The following is a 20,707-nucleotide window of genomic DNA, read 5'->3' on the forward strand; positions in this document are numbered from 1 at the left end:
TATATATTTTTGTTAGGGTTACATTATGTGGGGCCTGCAAACATATTTTTTAAATGCAAATTATGTGGGGTTACATTATGTTGGGCATTGACACAGCTGTTCTTCTCCAAGATTATGGGCTCAGCATATAATAAGTTTCGCAATCTGTGTAAACATAAGAACAACAGGGAAGGCTCTCTAGGGAAGAATACGTCTGACTTTCCCAATATATTCAAAATCACTAGTCGTTATGGAGGGTGAAAGCCTGGAAGCAATATGGATGGCCAACAAAATCCATACTGGAGATAAAAGAAGAGATGAAGAATGAGGATGAAGAGGGGAAAAATTGCACTGATTTGATAACCTTGTTAAGGAATAATTTTTCGCCAGATTTCTGCAGTGAAAGCTGTGCAAGGCTCCAGATTTGTCACCATACAATATTGGAGGTACAAGGGGATTTGGATGTGGATATGGATGTGTAAAGTGAGTTGAATGTGGGGAAACATTTCTGGAAGATAACGGTCTCAATAATTGCTGTCATCGTTAAATTATCCACATATAGTAAGGATCAAAGTAATGCAAAGAATTTGGTGAGTTCAGTAATGAAAGCATGCTCTCAAGCCTGGACTATCATGAACGTAATTGAGGTCTCTGATGGTGAAGCAGTTGAAGTCAGTAAGGCGGCAAATAATCTCTTCCATAGCTTGGAAAAAGAACGTAAATGGCTTGATTAGTGTCTCCCTGTAAGCACACCTACTTGTGAGAGGACCCTTACAGAGGCCAAGAAAGCCATGCAGAGTCTTATTGAGAAAGGGAAGAAAAAAACCATGAATGATCCTTATGAGAATGGAAAGAAAAAAGGCAAGAATAGAAAGAAGAAGACTGACACCAGAAAGTGGAGTGAAAGAGTAGCAGGTTACAATATGTACAAGCTGGGACTACATGTAAATCACCAGTTTCCTAATGTAGAGGCAATCCTGAATAAATTGAAGGGAATGTTAGCAGATGTGATAGGGTCTTGCATGGTAAAAGTAGTGGGCGTGATAATGGAGGATTTCAAGAACCAAGAATCTCTGTACGCTGGAAATTCCAATTCATCCCCGGGACGGTCCACCCCCAGTTGTCCAACGGCGTTTCTGGATAATGCAAATTATTTTGAAGTTTAAACTGACACGGGAAATTTCAATCCATCCCCGTGACGGTCCATATTCAGTCGTCCAATGGCATTTCCGGATTTTAGAAACACTTTCTGATTTTTTTGATCGTTCGATCGTTCGAGGACGGCTTGACCACGAAACCCCCCTCCCCCCAATCCCCGGTCATCTCCAAAACCATTTCCATTTCCAAAACTTGCCCATTAGGAGTAGAAACATGTTTCCATGTAACATAGATATCAACATGCTAACTGCAACCCAAATACAAAACAAAATACTTATAATTCCACTCTTCATTTAGCATTATAAACCATGTCCATTCAATCAAAGCAGGATTTTTACACATTTTCTGTAAAATTGGTCAAGATCTATAAACAAAATTAGATTTTCAGCCCTCTTCCCATTAGTTTATATTACATGCCATGACCAGTAGGCTTTCTGAGGCATTAAAATATATTTTGCGTGCAATATGCCAGCAAATGACATGATTGCTTATCAGAGGATTAAATTAAAAGAACCTGCTATCTCATAGAATTTCTCCTTCATTGTTGGCCACAATGCTTCAGCAGACTGAGCATTAAGAGTGAACAGTTGCCCTGCAAATGCAGTATATACTGCTACATTGTGGCGAGAAAAAGTTGGGCTTTGCACGGTATATTCCAAATTGTAATATGTAATTTTTTTATCACTAAAGTTGTCTTCCTTTTTCTTTGCATCAATGAGCATTGCAGTAATGTTTGAGCTCCTTAAAACAATGAAATTATTGAGAAGAGCCTCTCCTACTTGTATGGGGTCTCCAAACTTTTCAATTCTGTATAAATCAAGGAAAATAACATAACTCACTCAGATACTACTTTTCAGTGGTAAAAATAAACTTTATATTTCAAAATGTAAATGAGCATACTTATAAAATGCACTAAATAAACTATCAGACAATTTGTGCAAAATAAAGGAATAGTGAATGCATGTGAAACTTGCGCAAAATTTGTTGGAACTGGAGCCACTATAACGCTAACATTTAGCTCTCCATTTGAACCAGGAGGGCCAAATGCAACAATGGGCTCACTCATCATTTGCTGTGGACGTATTCTATCCTGTAGCTGTGGAAAACCAAGCATTCTTTCCTTTTCTGCTTTTTCAACTGCTCTATACAACAACCTTTGATCTCCAAGCCAAGCAGAAGGATAAACAAACTCTGCAAAGAATGTGAAAAACTACTTTAGCAGACTGCGAATTTCAAAAGTTCAAAAAAAAAGAAATAGAAAGAATTGCTAAATAATTAAAGAATGATAAATACCATCACAATGGAAATATCTCTAAATTAGAAGCAAATGACATGAGTTACAATTCACTTTCAAAAAATAAGCAAAATCTCATTACAGGGCAAAAGCAAAGAACACTATCCCATTGCAAGTTATCATAATAATTCAGTTCATGATGACTGGGATTAACCTTTCAATCAATGTTTCTTAGCACCAAGAAAGTATTCCCAATAACAGATAAGTACTGTAGAGTCATGTAATATAGCAACCTATTTGTGAAGGTCCTCATTGCAGAGTTGTGGATGATAACTGTGTCTATGGTAGGGTTGTTGACAGATACTTGTCAGTGATAATATTAAAAATAAGCCAAAACAATTGTTGTCAGTGCTAGTTATGCGATTGGCAAGTAGGTATTCATGTTAATTGCCAATATCCCATTATAAACAATCTTTTTTAAAAACCTAAGTGGCACACGAGAACCTATTACTTGTGCAATGGACAACTACATCTCAATACAAATCCAAAATGAAAATAAATCATAGAGATAATTCAATTGGTGATTGTATAATTTGTGATTACTTGATCAATATGTATAATTGTGCAACTTGGCTATTAGATTGTAAGTCACTGAATATCTATCAATTAGCATCACTATTGAAGAGCCAAACAAAATTTAAGGAACAGGGAAGTAAGAGTTGCTAAAACATTGATGCAAATGTGGCTATGAATGCAAGGAAGCTGTAAGAAAATCTACTCAATAATAAAGCCAATACAATATGTGCAACAATTCAGACATGAGAAATCCATAATACATAAGCAATGACAAAGTCAAAGATCATATTATTTATAAATGATGACTTGTTGAGAACGGGTAAGAAAAGCTAGGATAAGGATCTCACAAGAATAGAAATGTCAAGATGTTAATGTGGAGAGGAGAAGCCAAAGCTAGTTAAAGAATCAGTGCCTCCAAGGAAAATTTCAATAAAGCATATATGAGCCATAGAAAGATCCTTGAAATAAGTAATATGGCTGGAAAGAGGAAAACAAAGATTGCTAAGGACATGAAAGATAGATATAACATGATATCTATATCATACCCATAATGTTCAGGCTTGCCATGTCCTTGCTTGGACTTGGATCCAGGGAAACCTCAATGAATCTGTGTCTCTCATGTGCCTGTACAGACTCAAGTCTTGGCACAATACTCAACTACTCTGCAGGGTTGGCACCCAGACTACAAAACAGTTTATTTTAGACTCTTCAATAAAAACAAATTTATAGAAAAAAAACAAATGCAAATCTAGAAGGCCCCTAAAAACATCACTACACAATTCACTTACCCATTTTATTTGCATCTTCAAAGGAGCTGATCTTTTTTTGCAAGGAGCTAATAGTATTGGATTCAGAGTACATTTGTGATAAGAAGAAACTGATGTAAGGCCTTGGATTTGAGCTATAACTTCAAGCATCAACTCGAAGTAAGTGAAAATCTTCATTTTTTGTCCCATTATTTCTTCTTGTCATTTTATAGTTTAATCTTGTCAGAATTTCAGTTTTCAGATTGTAAAATTTAAAACCTAACGAAAAATAACCCTATGGTCATGTTTTTGTGTTTTTCTTGCTTTCTTGTTTTTATATTTCTTATTCATTTTCTTGATTTTTGTTAACTTCACTACTTGCATTGTTTTATTAACCCTTACTTGTTTTCCTCTGCATAATGTAGGGTTTTCAATTCTTAATATGTTCAACCCAAAAAGGAAAGATCCTAGATGGAATCATCGTAAATCAAGCAAAAAAAAAGAGTGTTCACCGTACAGGGTAAACGGATACTTATCACATGTAGTACTATAAGATATAACACAGAACAGATACTTTACTCATACACGCAATATGCACTCCAATGCTTACAATATGATTATGATGATGGTGATCCAAAGTCCCTTCCGAACGGTGTACATATACTTTCCCGAAGGGGTAACTCAACCGTCACACGCCCCTTCGGATACAATTCTACCCATTGGCTACAATATAGAATTTACTAACAACATCATCCCCCCCAAAAAGTAAAGTCCTCTCCGGACGACGAAATAGAGACAACCCTTATAACAAAACTCAAATTACAAAAACAATTAATTACATCAATATTTAAACACTAAGAAGAGGGAATCATCCCTAGTGTAGTAGCCGCTCGTGCCCTAAGCTCATTCAACTTTGCTTGTAGCTTATACACTTGCTCCTTTCGTACTTTCAATTTCGCTTCAGCCTCCATCTAAAGCTCCAAAGCTGACTGCATCATCCCAGCAATTTCTCCCAGCTCTCTCTCTCTCTCTCATCTACCACCCGCTCCTTCTCTACTGCTAACTTTTCTTTCTCCGCTGCCACCATCTATAGCTAACTCTGTCGGGTTAACAATGCTGCCCTCTCGGATTCCCAGGCTACCTTCTTCGCGGCTAGCTTGGTAGCCAACTCCTCCCGAACCCTCTCCGCTACTACCTAATCTACTTGGCTCCTCCGAAGGGTGTAATATGCATCCCTATGTATCTCGACTATCTCCTAAGTCAAAACCTCTACTCGGCTCTCCATACCTAGATCTCTCGTAGTGGCCCAATCCTAGCGCATCTCTGCAGTCTCCACACTCGGCAATCCCTGTTCCTCAAAACAAACTGTAAAGGCCGTCGAGCATCCTAATTTCATGAAAGATACCACTCTCTCCAGCTCCTTCACTAATAAGTCCAAAGCCTATCTCTCTGCAGAGGCCACTACTTGGTGAGCCTGAGCCACTAGGGTTGGTATATCAGCGAAGAATGCCTCTCTCACCACTGTTTCTTGTAAAATGTTATTAGATCGTGTTTGGTGTAGACTTATCAAAGTTTTTGATATGTATTCTGGATTGTAGCAGAGTAGTGTCTTCTTTCTGATAAACTTTCTATGTTCTTGTTGTAATAATAGATTATCCTTATTTGAGATCAGTATGCCAAGTTTTTTAATATGATCTGCAGACTCGGATATAAACTAATATATACATGTTGAAACATCACTTAATAGAGGCATGACGCATTCATGTCTCAACATGTACATACCGATTCATAACCATTTAATTAACATTAACAGAGTTTAAATAAGCCACGGGTTTAAACCTGATAACAATGACAACCATAATACAATGTAATAAAGCCACCCGATAATATAATCGGAGATGGCGTTTCAATAACTATTGTAATGGTCCATTGTTATAATGATTATCGGCAGGGAATATACTTGTCAGATATAGTATGTATTAATCACTCAAGTGTATAAGGTTAAATAGATAAAACCAATATTGAAAAAACTACACTATTAAATTAATATTATATAAATATTAATTACTAGTTAAGGCAGATGTTTCAATATAAACTTCTTTATACAATTAAGTATGACTTGATTATATTTGATGAAATATGATATTTGGCAAAATCCGGTCTAAATAACCATAATAGCTGATTTTCATGGTGTCCGGCAAAATCTGGCCTATAACCATGATGGATATCAATGTGTTTGGCATGATCCGGCTTATAACAATAACACCAATAATTTTCATGATGTCCGGCAGAATCCGGCCTATAATCATGATGGATATCAATGTGTTCGGCAGAATCCAGCCTATAACAATGACACCAATAATTTTCATGATGTCCCGCAAAATCCGACCTATAATCATGATGGATATCAATGTGTCTGACAGAATTCGGTCTATAACAATGACACCAATAACCTTCAATACTTTTGGTATTTAAAGGTTGGTCATCTATTGATAAGATCATAACCTTATAATAGAGACCTTTAACAAATATATGAAAGATCGTCACCTTTCATTTAACAAGTTTGCAAACAATAATTTAATATAATATTCATGAATAAATTTACAAAAAATGTAATTACATATTTGCCATACCAAGTTTAGATCTAAAATACTCTATTTTCACTCTTGCAAGAGGTTTAGGGAAAATCTCAGCATTTTGATCATTTGTGTTAATATAGATCAGCTTGATCACATTCCTGTCAACCATGTCTCTGATATAGTGGTAAGGAGTCTCAATGTGCTTTGACCAATTGTGGAACACTAGATTTCCTGAAAGTTTGATGCAACTCTAATTGTCACAATGGATCACAGTGGAATCTAACTTCTTTCCAAATAATCCAAATAATAACTTCCTTAACCAAACTGCTTCACGTGCTCCCATGGAGGCTGCCATATATTCTGCTTCAGTAGAACTCAAGGCAACTGTAGGTTGTTTTCTACTGAACCATGACACCACTGCTGATCTGAGACTGGAGCAACATCTGATGGTACTCTTTCAATTTAAGGAACAACCAGCCCAATCAGAATCCGTGTAGCCTTCAAGTTTGATTTCAACATTTCTATACTTTAGTCAAAAACCAATAGTGTCACATAGATATCTCAAAACATGTTTAGCCGCCATCAGGTGTATTTTGTTAGGTTCACACATAAAGTGACTTAGTACATTTGTAGAATAACAGATGTCAAGTCTAGTGTTTACCAAAAAATGAGAGATCCAATAATTTGTCTGTAGAGGGTAGGATCAATAGATTTTGAATGTGTTGCTTCCTCTTTTCGATTGTGTAGATTAGTTTCCATTGGAATTACAAGTGGCTTGTTGTCCATCATCCCAAATCTATTCAAAATATCTTGAGTATATTTCCCTTGGTTTAAGAATATGTAATCTTCCTTTTGACATACTTCTAGGCCCAAAAAATAATGTAGCAAACCTAGGTCTTCCATGTCAAATTTAGCAGCAAGGTCTTGTTGGCATTTGGCAATCAAATGGTCTTCACCTATTATTAAGAGAACATCAATATAAAGAACCAATATGATCATATCTCCATTAGATATTTTGAAATAGATGTTAGGATCAGCTTCATTTCTAGAGTACCCTAATTTGATGAGATAACTGTCAATTCTTTCATAACAAGCTCAAGGGGCTTGTTTCAGGCCATACAGTGCTTTCTTTAGTTTACATAAATAAAGATTTTCATTTTTTATCACGAAACCTTTAGGCTATTCAAGATAAACTTCTTCATTTATGACTCCATTTACGAATGTAGTCTTCACATCCATTTGATGCACCTTCCATCCTTTCGCTGCTACTAAAGCAAGAATTGTCCTGACTGAACTAAAACGAGCAACAGGGGCAAAAGTTTTTTCATAATCAATACCTGCTTTCTGTGAAAAACCTCGAGCAACAAACCTTGCTTTATGTTTCTCAATGCTCCCATCTGCTGCATATTGTTGATGTGAGTTTTGTATCACTTACATAACATATTAGTAATTGGATATCTGATTCAGAGTATCAAACATACAATTCCTCTCTTGAAAAGCTATTGCTCATGGAATATGAGAATAACTCCAATGTTCCTTACTCTTGTGGATACTCGCTCAGTTTTATCAATGTGATTTGTTGATAATCACGTAGGCGGCCTTATGCTATTCATTCAAGGATGACTTGGGTTTTGATGGGATGATGGAGATGATTTTGTATGAGTGCTAGATGATGTTGATGGTGACAGTGATGGTGGAGGATGTAGTGCCAGATAATGTTGATGTGCAAGGAGGAGGCAATAATGGTTCTAATGACTTCTACCTTCCTAACTTTCTCAGAATGAAATTTGACTACCCAACTACTCGCTATTCTACTCCTACTCCTTCAACTACTCACTATTCTACTCCTACTCCTATGAATGGAAAGGTTAACAAATGGATGGGGATCGAATCTAATGAAAGCTAACTAGCGGCCCCACCTTCACAGATGCAATGATTCAAAGGAAAAAAAAATTAGTTTGCCACACAAGGCTTCCCAACAAGTTGCTAGTATGCTAGTGGTCTAGTATTGATCCCTATCAAACATTCACTAACATCACCCTACAATTAGCCACCTACTTCTACTCTCGCAACATGAAATGAAATCCTACTTTAATTTGAGAGATGAGAAGAAACATGCAATACACCAAAATGATCATGTATATCCACCATGCAAGTCACAACAATGAATAGAGAACAATTTTGATAGTATTATGGCAACGATTCTCCAGCATAACCCCTTCACAAATGAGAGCAAAATGGCCCTATATAGAGGCCAAAAATATAACAGACAGTAGAGATCAAAAGCAGAATCAACGATCCAAATTGAATCCTAGAAACCCTAATTAGGGTTGCCACCCCATCGGCCAATGAGAAGGTGTCACCTCATCAATGGACCAATGAAAAAAGTGTAAAAGTGGCAACCAATGAGAAGGCACCAAAATGGTGGCCAATCAGAATTAGACACTTGTCCTATCCTGGAAGAAAAAAAAATTGCCACTTGGGGCTTACATAAAATGATCTTCTAATATAAATCTCCCTTTTTCTTTCATTCTTTTAGCGAAGGCAATGAACCTAGCAAGCCTTTTGTTGACTTTCTCCATGGGAAGACAAGGTGTATGCTTTATCTTGAGCTTAACCAATTTCATCATGCTGCTTGCTGCCTATAGTGTCTTCTCGTGATCCTTCTCATATTCTTTTGCAAATCTGATAAAGGCATTGAAGGAGGAAAGGGTGTTCAAATGTTCCTTCTTGATAGCAACCTTTCCTAACTCATCCAATCTTGATCCAAATCCAGTCTCATTGATATCCTCTTCTCTGATGTCTTCAAAATCAAGCGTCACCCCAACATCACTCATCATGGTTGAAATAAAAGTGTCGACGCTTGGGCTATGATGTGCAACCGCCTTCTGTATCTTCTTTGCCAAGGGGGATTGTCCTTCCTTTAATTTGTCATTTACCTATATCATGTTTACTGTACCAACATTGGTATCAATTATTCACTTCATTTTCGAGAAAAAAGGTGTTTTGGGCATCATATTCTCATTGTCTTTCTTAATGTTTGTCCCCTTAGGATTCTTGCTTGTACTAACATCCTCCATCTCGTCGCCCTATTACGGGATGGTAAAGTGGTGGACAATTAGACTAGTAGAACCAAGGGAGGCAATCCTTAGACTAGAACGAAAGAAGGAAGTCAGCTTAAGGACCCCTTTCAACTCTAAATGATTAGAAGTCACCTCTATCAATAGTCAGATCTTTCTTTCAGAATTTAGGATAGCATATTTACTGTACCAACATTGGTATCGGTTATTCGCCTCATTTTCAAAAAGAAAGTTGTTTTGGGCATCATATCCTTTTTGTCTTTCTTAGTGTTTGTTCCCTTAGGGTTCTTGCTTGCACTAACATCTACCAACTCGTCGCCCTATTACAGGATGGTAAAGTGGTGGACAATGAATGCGAGAACCAAGGGAGACAATTCTTAGACAAGAATGAAAGAAGAAAGTCAGTTTAAGGACCCCCTTCAACTCTAAATGATTAAAAATCACCTCCACCAATAGTCGGCTCTTCCTTTTGGAATTTAGGATCAGACTTGAGAATTTCAAACCCTCTTGCAAATCAGAATTTCAAACTCTTGAAACTTGAAAAAATTGCCAAACATAGAAGAAGTTTCAGATCTGCCCCTTACAAAATTTGCCAAACATGGAAATTCTGCCCAAGCATGGAAAAATCGCCAAAAATAATGCCAATCTACCCTCTCAAAAATCACCCAAGGAGGAAGAAAAACTGCCCTTGCAAGAAAAAAATCGCCCAAGGTCTGAAAATCTGCTCCCTTAGAAAATTCACCAAGCAAGAGAAGGCTGTGAGGAATGAAGAAAATGGGAGAGGGAGGAGCCCTCTTATATCATTTTCCCTCCACTCCTCCAAGCTGGCCAACTGGGACCTTGGGAGCAAAAATTAATTAATTAAAACACAAGGCATAGCTCCCAATTAAATGCTTAGCCCAAAATTAACTTTGCCAAGATTAAATTTACTTTTTTAAATTACCAATTAGACCAAAATTGCAAAGGGAAAATAAATAATGCCTGGGAGATGATAAATGTTTCCATTTAATGAAGATTTAGCAATTAATATGTCATTAAAATCGGATTTTGGCTAGCCAAAAGCCGATTTTTCAATATTAAATTACCAATTTCATTAAAGGCTCGAAATTTTCAAGGCAATTTTAATCCATTTAAAGCCAATTTTTGCAACTCAATTCAAATCGGATTTAACTAAGCAATTTTAATTTTTTAACACAAATAAAATTATTTCTCTTAAGTTAAAATCGATTTTGCAATTTGATTCCACCATCACAAAATTAATTTTCATTCACCAAAAATTTAAGATTTTCCAAAAGACCAAATTTAACAAAACTTTCATTTCTTTGAAAATTATCCAAATTTACACAATTATATCCAAATTTTCAAAAGAAATTGTCTAAGTACAAAATTTACAACTTTATCCTGCCAAGTGTTGCTCTTTGAAATTTGTTCGACCTAAGGATGAAATTGATCGTTCTGGAAAATCAGGTTGAAACTGGGTGAAAATAAATCTAACCTTTCTCCCCTTGGGCCCAAAGGCGTCCAAGACTTAAAAGTTTTCTAAGGCCAAAATTTTTTTGGACAACTTCAAAAATTATTTATCGCCAAGGTGATGAAAAAAAAATAGGGGGGTCCCCAAAGTTTTGGGGCGATGGCATGAAAACCTCACAACACATATTTGATTCTATATAGCCATTTAAAAGAGACAACAGATTTGACTTTAGGTATAGGTACAATGTCTCAAACATCATTTTGTAGTATTGATTGATATTCTTCAACCATAGCATCTTTCCATGCTTGGCAAGTTAGAGCTTGTTCAACAGATGGAGGTTCAGATTTAGTGAGCTCAGTTACTAGTGCAATATAACATGATTTGTTTCTGGTTTTCTTGACTTCCTTAGTAATTTCATCTGGTTCAATACTATTTTCTTCAATCATTTTTCTTGCCCACAATGGTCTCTTTTTGGTATTTGAGATGTTTCTATTTTCTGCATCTAGTATTGAACTCATTTCTTCTGATATATTCTCCCCCTAAATTTCAGATTGTGGACTTTCATCTAAGTCTGTTGAAGGCTCATCATTTGCGCTTATAGATAGTTTTAGAGTAGTGTTTTCCTCAAATATGACATCTCTACTTCTACTGATCTTTGTCCAAGAACATAGACTCTATATCCTTTTGAGTTTTCACTATACCCAACAAATATTCCTTTTTTTCCTGATGGTTCTAACTTAGATCTTCTTTCTTTAGGTATATGTAAACCAAAGATCCTAAGATGACTTAAGTCTGGTTTATTCCTTGTAAAGACTTCTTCAGGTGTTATATTTTCTAGAATGGAGTGTGAACATCTGTTTTGTATTTATATAGCAGTATTAGTGGCTTCTGCCTAGAATGAAAAGTGTAGGTTTTGATCATGAAGCATAGTTTTTGCTGCCTCAATAGTAGTTCTATTTTCTGCTACACCATTCTGTTGAGGATTATAAGGTATTGTATACTCCCTCTTAATCCCAACAAATGTACAAAAGGCTTTGAAATTCTCAGAAGTATATTCTCCCCCATTGTCAGACCTTAGAGTCTTAATTTTCTTTGACACTTGGTTTTCTACCAATTCTTTGAATTTTTTGAATTTTGATAACACTTCATTTGATTCCTTAACTTTTAGAAAGAAAATCCAAGTCTTCCTAGAGTAATCATCGATGAAGGTTATTTAATAAGAGTAACCTCCTAGGGAGAGAGTTGGCATGGGCCCACATAGATCAGAGTGAATTAGTTCTAGAATTGATTTAGACTTGTGTTCACTAATAGGGAAAGGTTTTTTAATGTTCTTTCCTAGAGCACAACATTTACATATACTTGTATGTTTAGAATTTAGGTTTGGAATTCCAGAGGTGATATTACCTATCTTTGGTAGTGAGCTGAAACTAATATGCCCAAGTCTTCTATGCCAGATTTCATTAGAATTTTTTATTTCATGATTAAGAGCTTGGTTTTGAATGTTACATAGTTCATATAAGGTCTCATCTCTAGTCCCTATAGTGATAGTATTTTTAAGACGTGTTTTCAGGCCAGTACAAGACTTTGTCTTCATTGAATGTAATTTGAAAACCTTCATCCGTTAATCTAGAGATTGAGATTAGGTTTCTTTTTATTCCAAGTACAAATAGAACATCTTTCAACCTTAATGTAACTCCAATCCTTAATTGAATAGTGCAAGTCCCAATGCCTCTGACTGGATGAGTGGAGTTGTCTCCAATAGTAACTCCTTCATATCTATAATTTTCAAGTGTTTCAAATTTGTCCCTAAATCCTGTTATATGTCAGGAAGCGCCACTATCTATTATCCACACACTTTCATTAGAGTTTATCTCACTTGATAACACAGAGTAGAAAACTAGATTTTCATCTTTCTTACTTTCAGCTAAAGAGGCTAAAATTCTCTCCCTTTCAGGACATTTACTGAAGACATGTCCGAATTTCTCACATTTATAGCATTTAACTTTGAAGAGATTAGTATTGTTGAACTTATTATTCTTCTTCTTATAGTCATGTTTCTTTACTTTAAATTTCCTCTTTTTTCCTTGGTGATTTGGAGCAAAGAAAAGAGCTTGATTTTCTCCCTCTTGATTTGATACAATACCTCTGGAAATTAACCTTGACTCTTCTAATGTACAATCAATTTTTTAGTTGATCAAATGAAGGAATCGAAGGTCTACTAACAACTTGAATGAATGCTTCCCATGATAGTGGTAATCCTCTAAGTGCTAATATAGAGAGTTCTTGATCTTCTACTTTGTTTCCAATGGAATTTAGGTGATTCTTAATTTCAAAGATCCTTCCAAAATAAGATGAGATTGATTCTCCCTTATTCATTTTAGTATTCATCAATTGATTCTTCAGAGTGATCAATCTGCTTGAGTTGTTTATTTCAAATGCATTTTTTATTGTTGTGAATACTTCAAAGGCTTTCTTCAGATTTGAAATGGAAGGAAGAATGTGATCCTTTACGAAGTCTATTATGATTTTCTTGGCTTTATTTTTTTGCCTTCTCCAAGTGATATTTTTTGTTTCATCTTTAGGAATTGGATTATCAGATTCAATGAATGATTCTAGTTCTATTTCTTCAAGGATTGTGGTAATCCGAATTTTCCATGAAAAGAAATTTACAGTACCTTCAAATCTGTCTTCTACTCTTACATTATTTGACATGTTTGCAGCACTTTTGATTCTCTCTACCAAGTAGGCTCTGATACCATGTGAAATGCTATTAGATCGTATTTGGTGTAGACTTATCAAAGTGTTTGATATGCAGTATGGATTGTAGCAGACTGGTGTCTTCTTTCTCATAAAATTTCTATGTTCTTGCTGTAATAATAGATTATCCTTATCTGAGATCAGTATGCCAAGTTTTTTGATATGATCTGCAAACTCGGATATAAACTAATATATATACATGTTGAAACATGACTTAATAGTGGCATGACCCTATGCGTTCATGTCTCAACATGTACATTCAGATTCATAACCATTTAATTAACATTAACAGAGTTTAAATAAGCCACGGGTTTAAACCCAATAACGATGACAACCATAATACAATGTAATGAAGCCATCCAATAATATAATCGGAGATGGTGTTTCAATAACGATTGTAATGGTCCGTTGTTATAATGATTATCGGCAGGGAATATACTTGTCAGATACAGTATGTATTAATCATTCGAGTGTATAAGGTTAAACAGATAAAACCAATATTGAAAATATTGCACTATTAAATTGATAGTATATAATTATTAATTACTAGTTAAGGCAGATTTTTCGATACTCTAACTGCTTTCTTAACATTTCTGGCGCTACTAGAGGTTGTTGTTGAGCACCCATAGCCCTCTCTACTACTTCCACCATCCGCTCAACAGCACTATGTGGTAGTCCATCATTTTGTGTTGGTTGACGCTCCTCCACCTGTGCCTGTAGAGGGTCTTCCTTTAGAACACCTATCTTGGGGCATGTTACGTATATAATCTGTTCCCTTCCTCCTCCCGTGTCAATCGACCCATTCCCCCCCTCGCTTCTCGATCATGTGCCTATTCCCCTACCGGTTCCCCTACTATTAGATGGGATGGGATGGATGTGGATGCAGGGGATTATTGCAACGAAACTTCTCTATCAGGGATAGCCCTACTATCTATTGAGAACGGCCGCCCCGGCACCTGCTAGCCCCTTTAATAACTATACCCCCACCCTGCTGCCCCATTAATAAGTTCAACCCCACACATCTTTAGCCCCCCAGCAAGCAGGGTGGGCGGCGCACCAGCGCCTACAATTCTATGAAGAGTAGAGCCTATAACAGATAGACGTGCAGACAAATAGATGTGGTTAGGCCATGTCACTCGAGGCGCTAGGGTACGGTGAAACCTCGTACTTAGCTACGTGCTCAACCTTGGGTTCTACTCTCTCTGTCTAGCTCCTCGAGTGATGCTAATAATGTTGTATCCACTATGACCACTACATCTGAACCCACTACATCCAAATGAACACCCAGCGTCCTCAAACCCTCGCCTGTCAATATCTCCACTCCTTCCTGAGTACCTATCTCCTCATCAAGTACAAGTAACTCAGCCCCAACCTCTGGCAAAACCTCACAAGCAGACTTCATCGTTACCTCTGGAACTGTTGTCTCCATTGGTGGTGGATGTGCCTCTGCTAATGCCTCTAGAATAGCTAGTGTCTCCGCCACAAGCTGAATCACAACTGAAACCGAGGTCATCACTACTAGCTGCCTGAACTAACCAAACCCCGAAATGCAAGTCGTGGGAATCTCATTCATCATCACCACCTGTAGGAATGAAATGTCTGAAGCACAGCTAGATCCTATGAGGCGACTTTTTACGACGTCCATAAGACAATGCTAGTGACCTTCCTGCATGTTGGATTTCTTCAATCCTCTACCCCTCGACACATCCATGAGAGCTTCTTGCTCCGTCTGTGTCAGATCCCCACATACCAACTGTATCAATTGTGTCTTTACCTCCCGACTCAATTTTTTTGGTTTGCTATCTACTTTCTTTCCCCCTTGTGCATGACCAGGTATCCCGAATACCCGTGTGAAGTTTGTCAGTTTGAATGATATTACCAAGTTGCAACCAAGGTAGGCAAATGTACTGGTTTGAGAGAACCTATTGTACGTTTCTATCATGAGGCGTAAAAACCCTTCATAATCTCTAATAAAGAACAGGCATTTGTATCACCCATTCGACCTGTGCCTTCCAAATGTTGGCCTTCACTAGATGGTTATCAAGTGTCTCCTACCACCACTTCTTGCATTCTGCTCCATTCAATCCTTCAAATGCAACATTCTGCACTGTGGGATTATTCGTCGCAGCCAACTGTGTTGGTTGCTTCCCTTTCTTTTTGCTTGGTCTTGTACTTGTTCCTCTTGCTACACAGACTCCAGATGGCAAAGTCTTTACTTTCCTGTTCATGGCTGCAATTGTTGTTGAATCTTCATCCAATTTCTTTTTCCAGGCTCTCTTGCTAGCTGAATGCATAATTGTTACCTTTTTTGTCATTTTGTTTTGAATAAAACCAAACCAATTTGGTCAGTTACAACTTCCTCTGAATGGTGGTACAGCTATGCCTACTCTGTCTACTGTGACCATACGGATGGAATACCTCTCTCCAAAGGTTGTACGGTTGCTCTTCAAATTGCCTCCACTGGAGTTTGTAACTTCTTAACTTACTATATTTGTAACCCTTTATTGCAGGGTCGTACAGATGTATAGCATTCCCTTCTCCCACATGAGAAGTCCGTACCCCACAACTATTAGAACATACTTTGCCTTCTGTATAGTTTTATTGCTCCTTCCTACTGCACAATATGGATGTGTGGCCCATATTTTTTTCCTGGTAGTCCGTATGCCGTATGTGCTCTCAATTCTTTGCCTTCTGTTTGTGCAAGGTCATACACTGCTTCTAAGATTCTTGTACAGTCGCTTCTTCCTTCCACAATCCTCTCAAGCCATACAAAGCCTCCTATTCCCTTTTATCCAAAGGTCGTATGGTGGCCGCACAACCCCTTATAACTAAAAATGAGCCATACAATATTTCCTCACAACCTTTCCTATGTTCTCTGTACAGTCTATATATGCTCCTTAGTAGGCCGTACTATATCATCTTTCCCCTTTGTATTGGTTGTACAGTTATTTTTTCTATCTCCTGTAACCTTCTGACTGGCCATACGGTGCTCTTCCTAGGCCGTACGGTGGATCTTATGAGATCTCCTAATAGCCCCATACAAGGTCGCACAGTCTACTATATTACCCTTTGACTTTTCCTTTCTGTACTCCTCAAGTCCATACGTCCATACGGCACCCATGCTTATGTTTTTCCTATCCGTATGGCTGTACGATCTTCTTTTCATGTGTTTTGGCGAAGTTCCATACGGTATTGGTTTGCTTCCTATACCGTACTTACTTTACCCTGCATGGTGTCCTACCTTCACATCCGTATGGTGAGTGCCTCCCACATCATCTTGTCCTCTGCTCCATTTGAAGGTCGTATGATGTCTACTTCCTCCCAGTTGGTGTAGCATCCATACAATCCTCCTTTATACACTACTTATAATGCTTTCTTTGTATCGTACAGTCATACAGTTGACTATGCTTCCTGTTGCCATATGTTAAGCTCATCCTTTCTACTGAATGGTCGTACAGTGAGTTCTCATGCATTCATACATATGATTTATTGCAATTGTACGCTATCTTGTATAGCCTTCAGCTTACTTATTTTATTGTTGTTCCAATACATTTTATAATTTTCTTTTATATTTACTAAACTTTATACTCTATTTACATCTACTTATCTTACATATATACATTACTGCTTTTTATTTCCTTTTACACTGTCTCTGAAGTGTCCGTCCTCAGAGGCATATTATTTCTTTCATGATAGACTTTTAGCTTTGATCCATTCATTGCATCGACCACTTCCTTCCCATCGAGCGTCCATAATTTGATTGCCCCATTATTGCCAACTTTGCAGATCTTGTATGGTCCGACCCATTTAACTTTAAATTTGCCTAGTCTGCTCTCATTACGCCCATTATACTTTAAAACTAATTGCCCTGGTTGAAATTTATTCAATTTCATATACTTGCCATGCCATACTTTTCGCCTGTTTTGTGTAACTTCCATGGCCCATTGTGCCTGTAGTCGTCGCTCATCCAGTTTATTTAAATTGTACTTCTCTCTCAGACTTTTCATATCTCCCAGTTTGTTCTCGATCGCAATCCTTAAACTCAGTACCATGAATTCCATTGGTACCACGACCTATTGTGAGGTTCTCACACCATCGCCCCAAAATTTTGGGGATCCCCCCCCCCCCTTTTTAATCGCCTTAGCAAATTTTTGGATTGTCCAACAATTTTGATTTTTGAGAGTTTTGAGTCTTAAACACCTTCAGGCCAAATGGGAGAGGGCTAGGTTTATTTTTACCCGATTCCAACATGATTTTCCAGAGCAACCAATTTCATCCTTAGGCTGGACAAAATTTCAAGAGTCAACGCTTAGCAAGATAAAATTGTAAATTTGTACTTAAACGATTTCTTTTAAAAATTTGGATATAGCTGTGTGAACTTAGAAAATTATCAAAAAATGAAATTTTGTTACATTTAAGTTTTGGAAAATTTTAAATTTTTCTTTGGTGAAAAAAAATTAATTTTGTGGAGATGAAGTCCAATTGCAAAATCCATTTTAGAGTCTAGAAATGATTTTATTTTTGTAAAAAAATTTAAATGGCATAGCAAAAATCGATTTGGATAAAAATTGCAAAAATTGTCTTTAATGGATTAAAATTGCCTTGAAAACTTTTTGCCTTTAATGAAATTGGTAATTTAATATTGAAAAATGGCTTTTGGTTAGCCAAAATCCGATTTTAATGACGTATTAATTACTAAATCCTCATTAAATGGGAATATTTAACACCTCCAAGGCATTATTTAATTTTTTTTTGCAATTTGGAACTAATTTGCAATTTTAAAAAGCAATTTCCATTTTGGCAAAGTTAATTTCGTACTTAGCATTTAATTGGGGGCTATGTCTTGTGCACTAATTAATTTATTTTTTGCTCCCAAGGTCCCAGTCAGCCAGCTTGGGAGGATGAACAAATTGGGTATAAGAGGAAACTTTTTCCTCTCATTTTCTCACTTCTCACTCTTCTTCCTCAAGGTGTTGGCAATTTTTGGCAAAGGCAGTCTTCTCTTGTTTTGGGCGAATTTTATCTTGGAGCAGCTCTCCATTGTTGGGCAATTTGTCTTTCAAGTACAGATTTCTCCTTCATAAGCGATTTTCCTAGGGCAGATTGGCTCTTTCTTTTGGGCAATTTTTGTTGGAAGGCAGATTTTCATGGTGTTAGGCGATTTTTTGCAAATTCTGATTTTGTTGAAGGAGCTGCGATTTCTGCCCTACATTGGGCGATTTTATTTGGAAAATTATTAAGATCAAAGGTCTGATTTTTTGTGGACAAATGGTGAACAGTTTCAAGTGTTTAAATTTCTGATTTGCAAGAGAGTTTGAAATTCTCAAGGTCTGATCCTAAATTCCAAAAGAGTCAAGCTCCGGCTATTGGTAGAGGTGACTTTTAATCATTTAGAGTTGAAAGGGATCCTTAAGCTGACTTCCTTATTTCGTTCTAGTCTAAGGATTGCCTCCCTTGGTTCTGCTAGTCTAATTGTTCACCACTTTACCATCTCATAATAGGGCGACGAGATGGAGGATGTTAGTACAAGCAAGAATCCTAAGGGGACAAACACTAAGAAAGACAGAGGATATGATGCCCAAAACACCTTTCTTCTCAAAAATGAAGCGAATAACCGACACCAATATTGGTACAGTAGACAATACGGGTAAAAGACAGACTAAAGAAAGGTCAATCCCCCTTGACAAAAAAGATATACAGAAGCGGAATTGTTCACGCAGTAGCTTTCCCTCCTACATTGCCCTATCCGGAATTGGTTGTGGAATGCACATCCAGGTTTGATCTAACCAGTAGATCCATCATTTTTGATGAAGGGAAGAGAGTGTTGACTACTATTGGCGGACAAGCAATTGAAGAAGCATTTAACATTCCCCAATATAAGAGCATGGTAGTAGTGATGATGGATCAAGTAGCTAAATCATTTCAGGATAACCAGGAGGCCTATTTCACACATCTAAAGCAAAATTGGCTACACGAGGGAAAGAAGGGAGTCAACAAATCAAAATACGGAGATCTCATAGTGCTTCTCAATCGAATCATGGGCCTAGCTCAAGGTATGCAATTTGAAAACTAGATGTATTTCTTCACTGATGAAATTGAAAAGGAGAAAGGAAGATTTGATTGGGCTCAGATCATAAGCAAGAACCTAGAGTTGCAACTTAGAACTGTACAAAATCAAAAGCAATTCTACATGGGATCCTATCTATTTTACCTAATTGCTAGATTGTATAAGAGTCCGAGACTTAAGGCCTTAGAAGAAATTGGTAGTGGGCTGGGGCAATATTTGGTGCATGAATGTTATCCACAGCTTCATTTGCACAAGAAGGATTACAAGATATTTTGTGATGCCTATGCCATGAAGACAATAAGGGTACTACAAAGGACACCTGTTAAGAGACTTTCATCAGAAGCAGAGGCAAAGATAAAGAAGTTTGGAAGTTGGTTCATCCAATCTTTGCAATTCACCTACATTAGAGTAGCAGGGAGTACAGTTTGTCCCAAGAGGCTTCCAAAATACCCACCCGACAAGGTAGTTTTAAAGGAATTGGCTAGGCAACTTGAGCACTGTGATAGAATAATGAGAAATGAAGGTAAAGCAGGCATTACCTTCTCACTTGCAATTGACAATGATAGTTGTCCCAATCGGTCTGCCTTTGCAACTGCGAAGAAGGAATTGGAACGGTATCATCTAGGATGATAAACAGCAAGGAAAAGGTTTAATCCTAATGGTTTTATCAAGGTATCTCATGGAAATGAATTTAAGCATGTTCCCACTATAGAGGACTTTTGGGCCAATGCCAAAGATGACTTTCATGTGAGAAAGCTAGCTTTCTCAAGATTGTCGCTCAAAATGATGAGAGATATCAAATGGAGAGGGGAAGATGATGGTAATGTGTTGAGAGGAGATTATGATCCAGTAGAAGAAACAGAGTTGAATCTAGTTGATTGGGATGATCATCAGGATCCTTCTTTGGAGGCAGTCACAAGGGCAGTAGATTTGCATACTAAGTCGTGGTATAATGAAAGACTAAGGAAGCTACAAAGACAAAGGATCCCCCTTACTTATGAGAAGATGAAGCCAAAAGAGGGGCAAACAGAATCAGTCAGACAGAGGAATGAAGTAGCCG

General features: G+C 37.2%; 1 protein-coding gene across 2 annotated transcripts in view; it reads right to left on the minus strand.

The window, feature by feature from the left end:
• Window positions 1-1,408: 1,408 nt before the first annotated feature.
• The window catches only part of LOC149540797 (Photosystem II reaction center PsbP family protein), a 91,286-nt gene continuing 71,987 nt past the window's right edge, over window positions 1,409-20,707 (minus strand). The window contains exons 2-3 of one of the 2 annotated variants that reach the window (XM_089801878.1): window positions 2,112-2,328; window positions 1,409-1,944 (exon numbers count right to left, since the gene is read on the minus strand). In XM_089801878.1, coding sequence (XP_089658004.1) covers window positions 1,629-1,944; window positions 2,112-2,328 — 533 coding nt within the window. In that variant the 3' untranslated portion in view covers window positions 1,409-1,628. Of the gene's footprint in view, window positions 1,945-2,098; window positions 2,329-20,707 lie in introns of both variants that reach the window. The other variant, XM_089801879.1, reaches the window with a different exon arrangement.

This window comes from Cupressus sempervirens, chromosome 9 (assembly GCF_028749045.1).
Source record: "Cupressus sempervirens isolate cs-2001-9-10 chromosome 9, ASM2874904v1, whole genome shotgun sequence".
Taxonomy (NCBI): domain Eukaryota; kingdom Viridiplantae; phylum Streptophyta; class Pinopsida; order Cupressales; family Cupressaceae; genus Cupressus; species Cupressus sempervirens.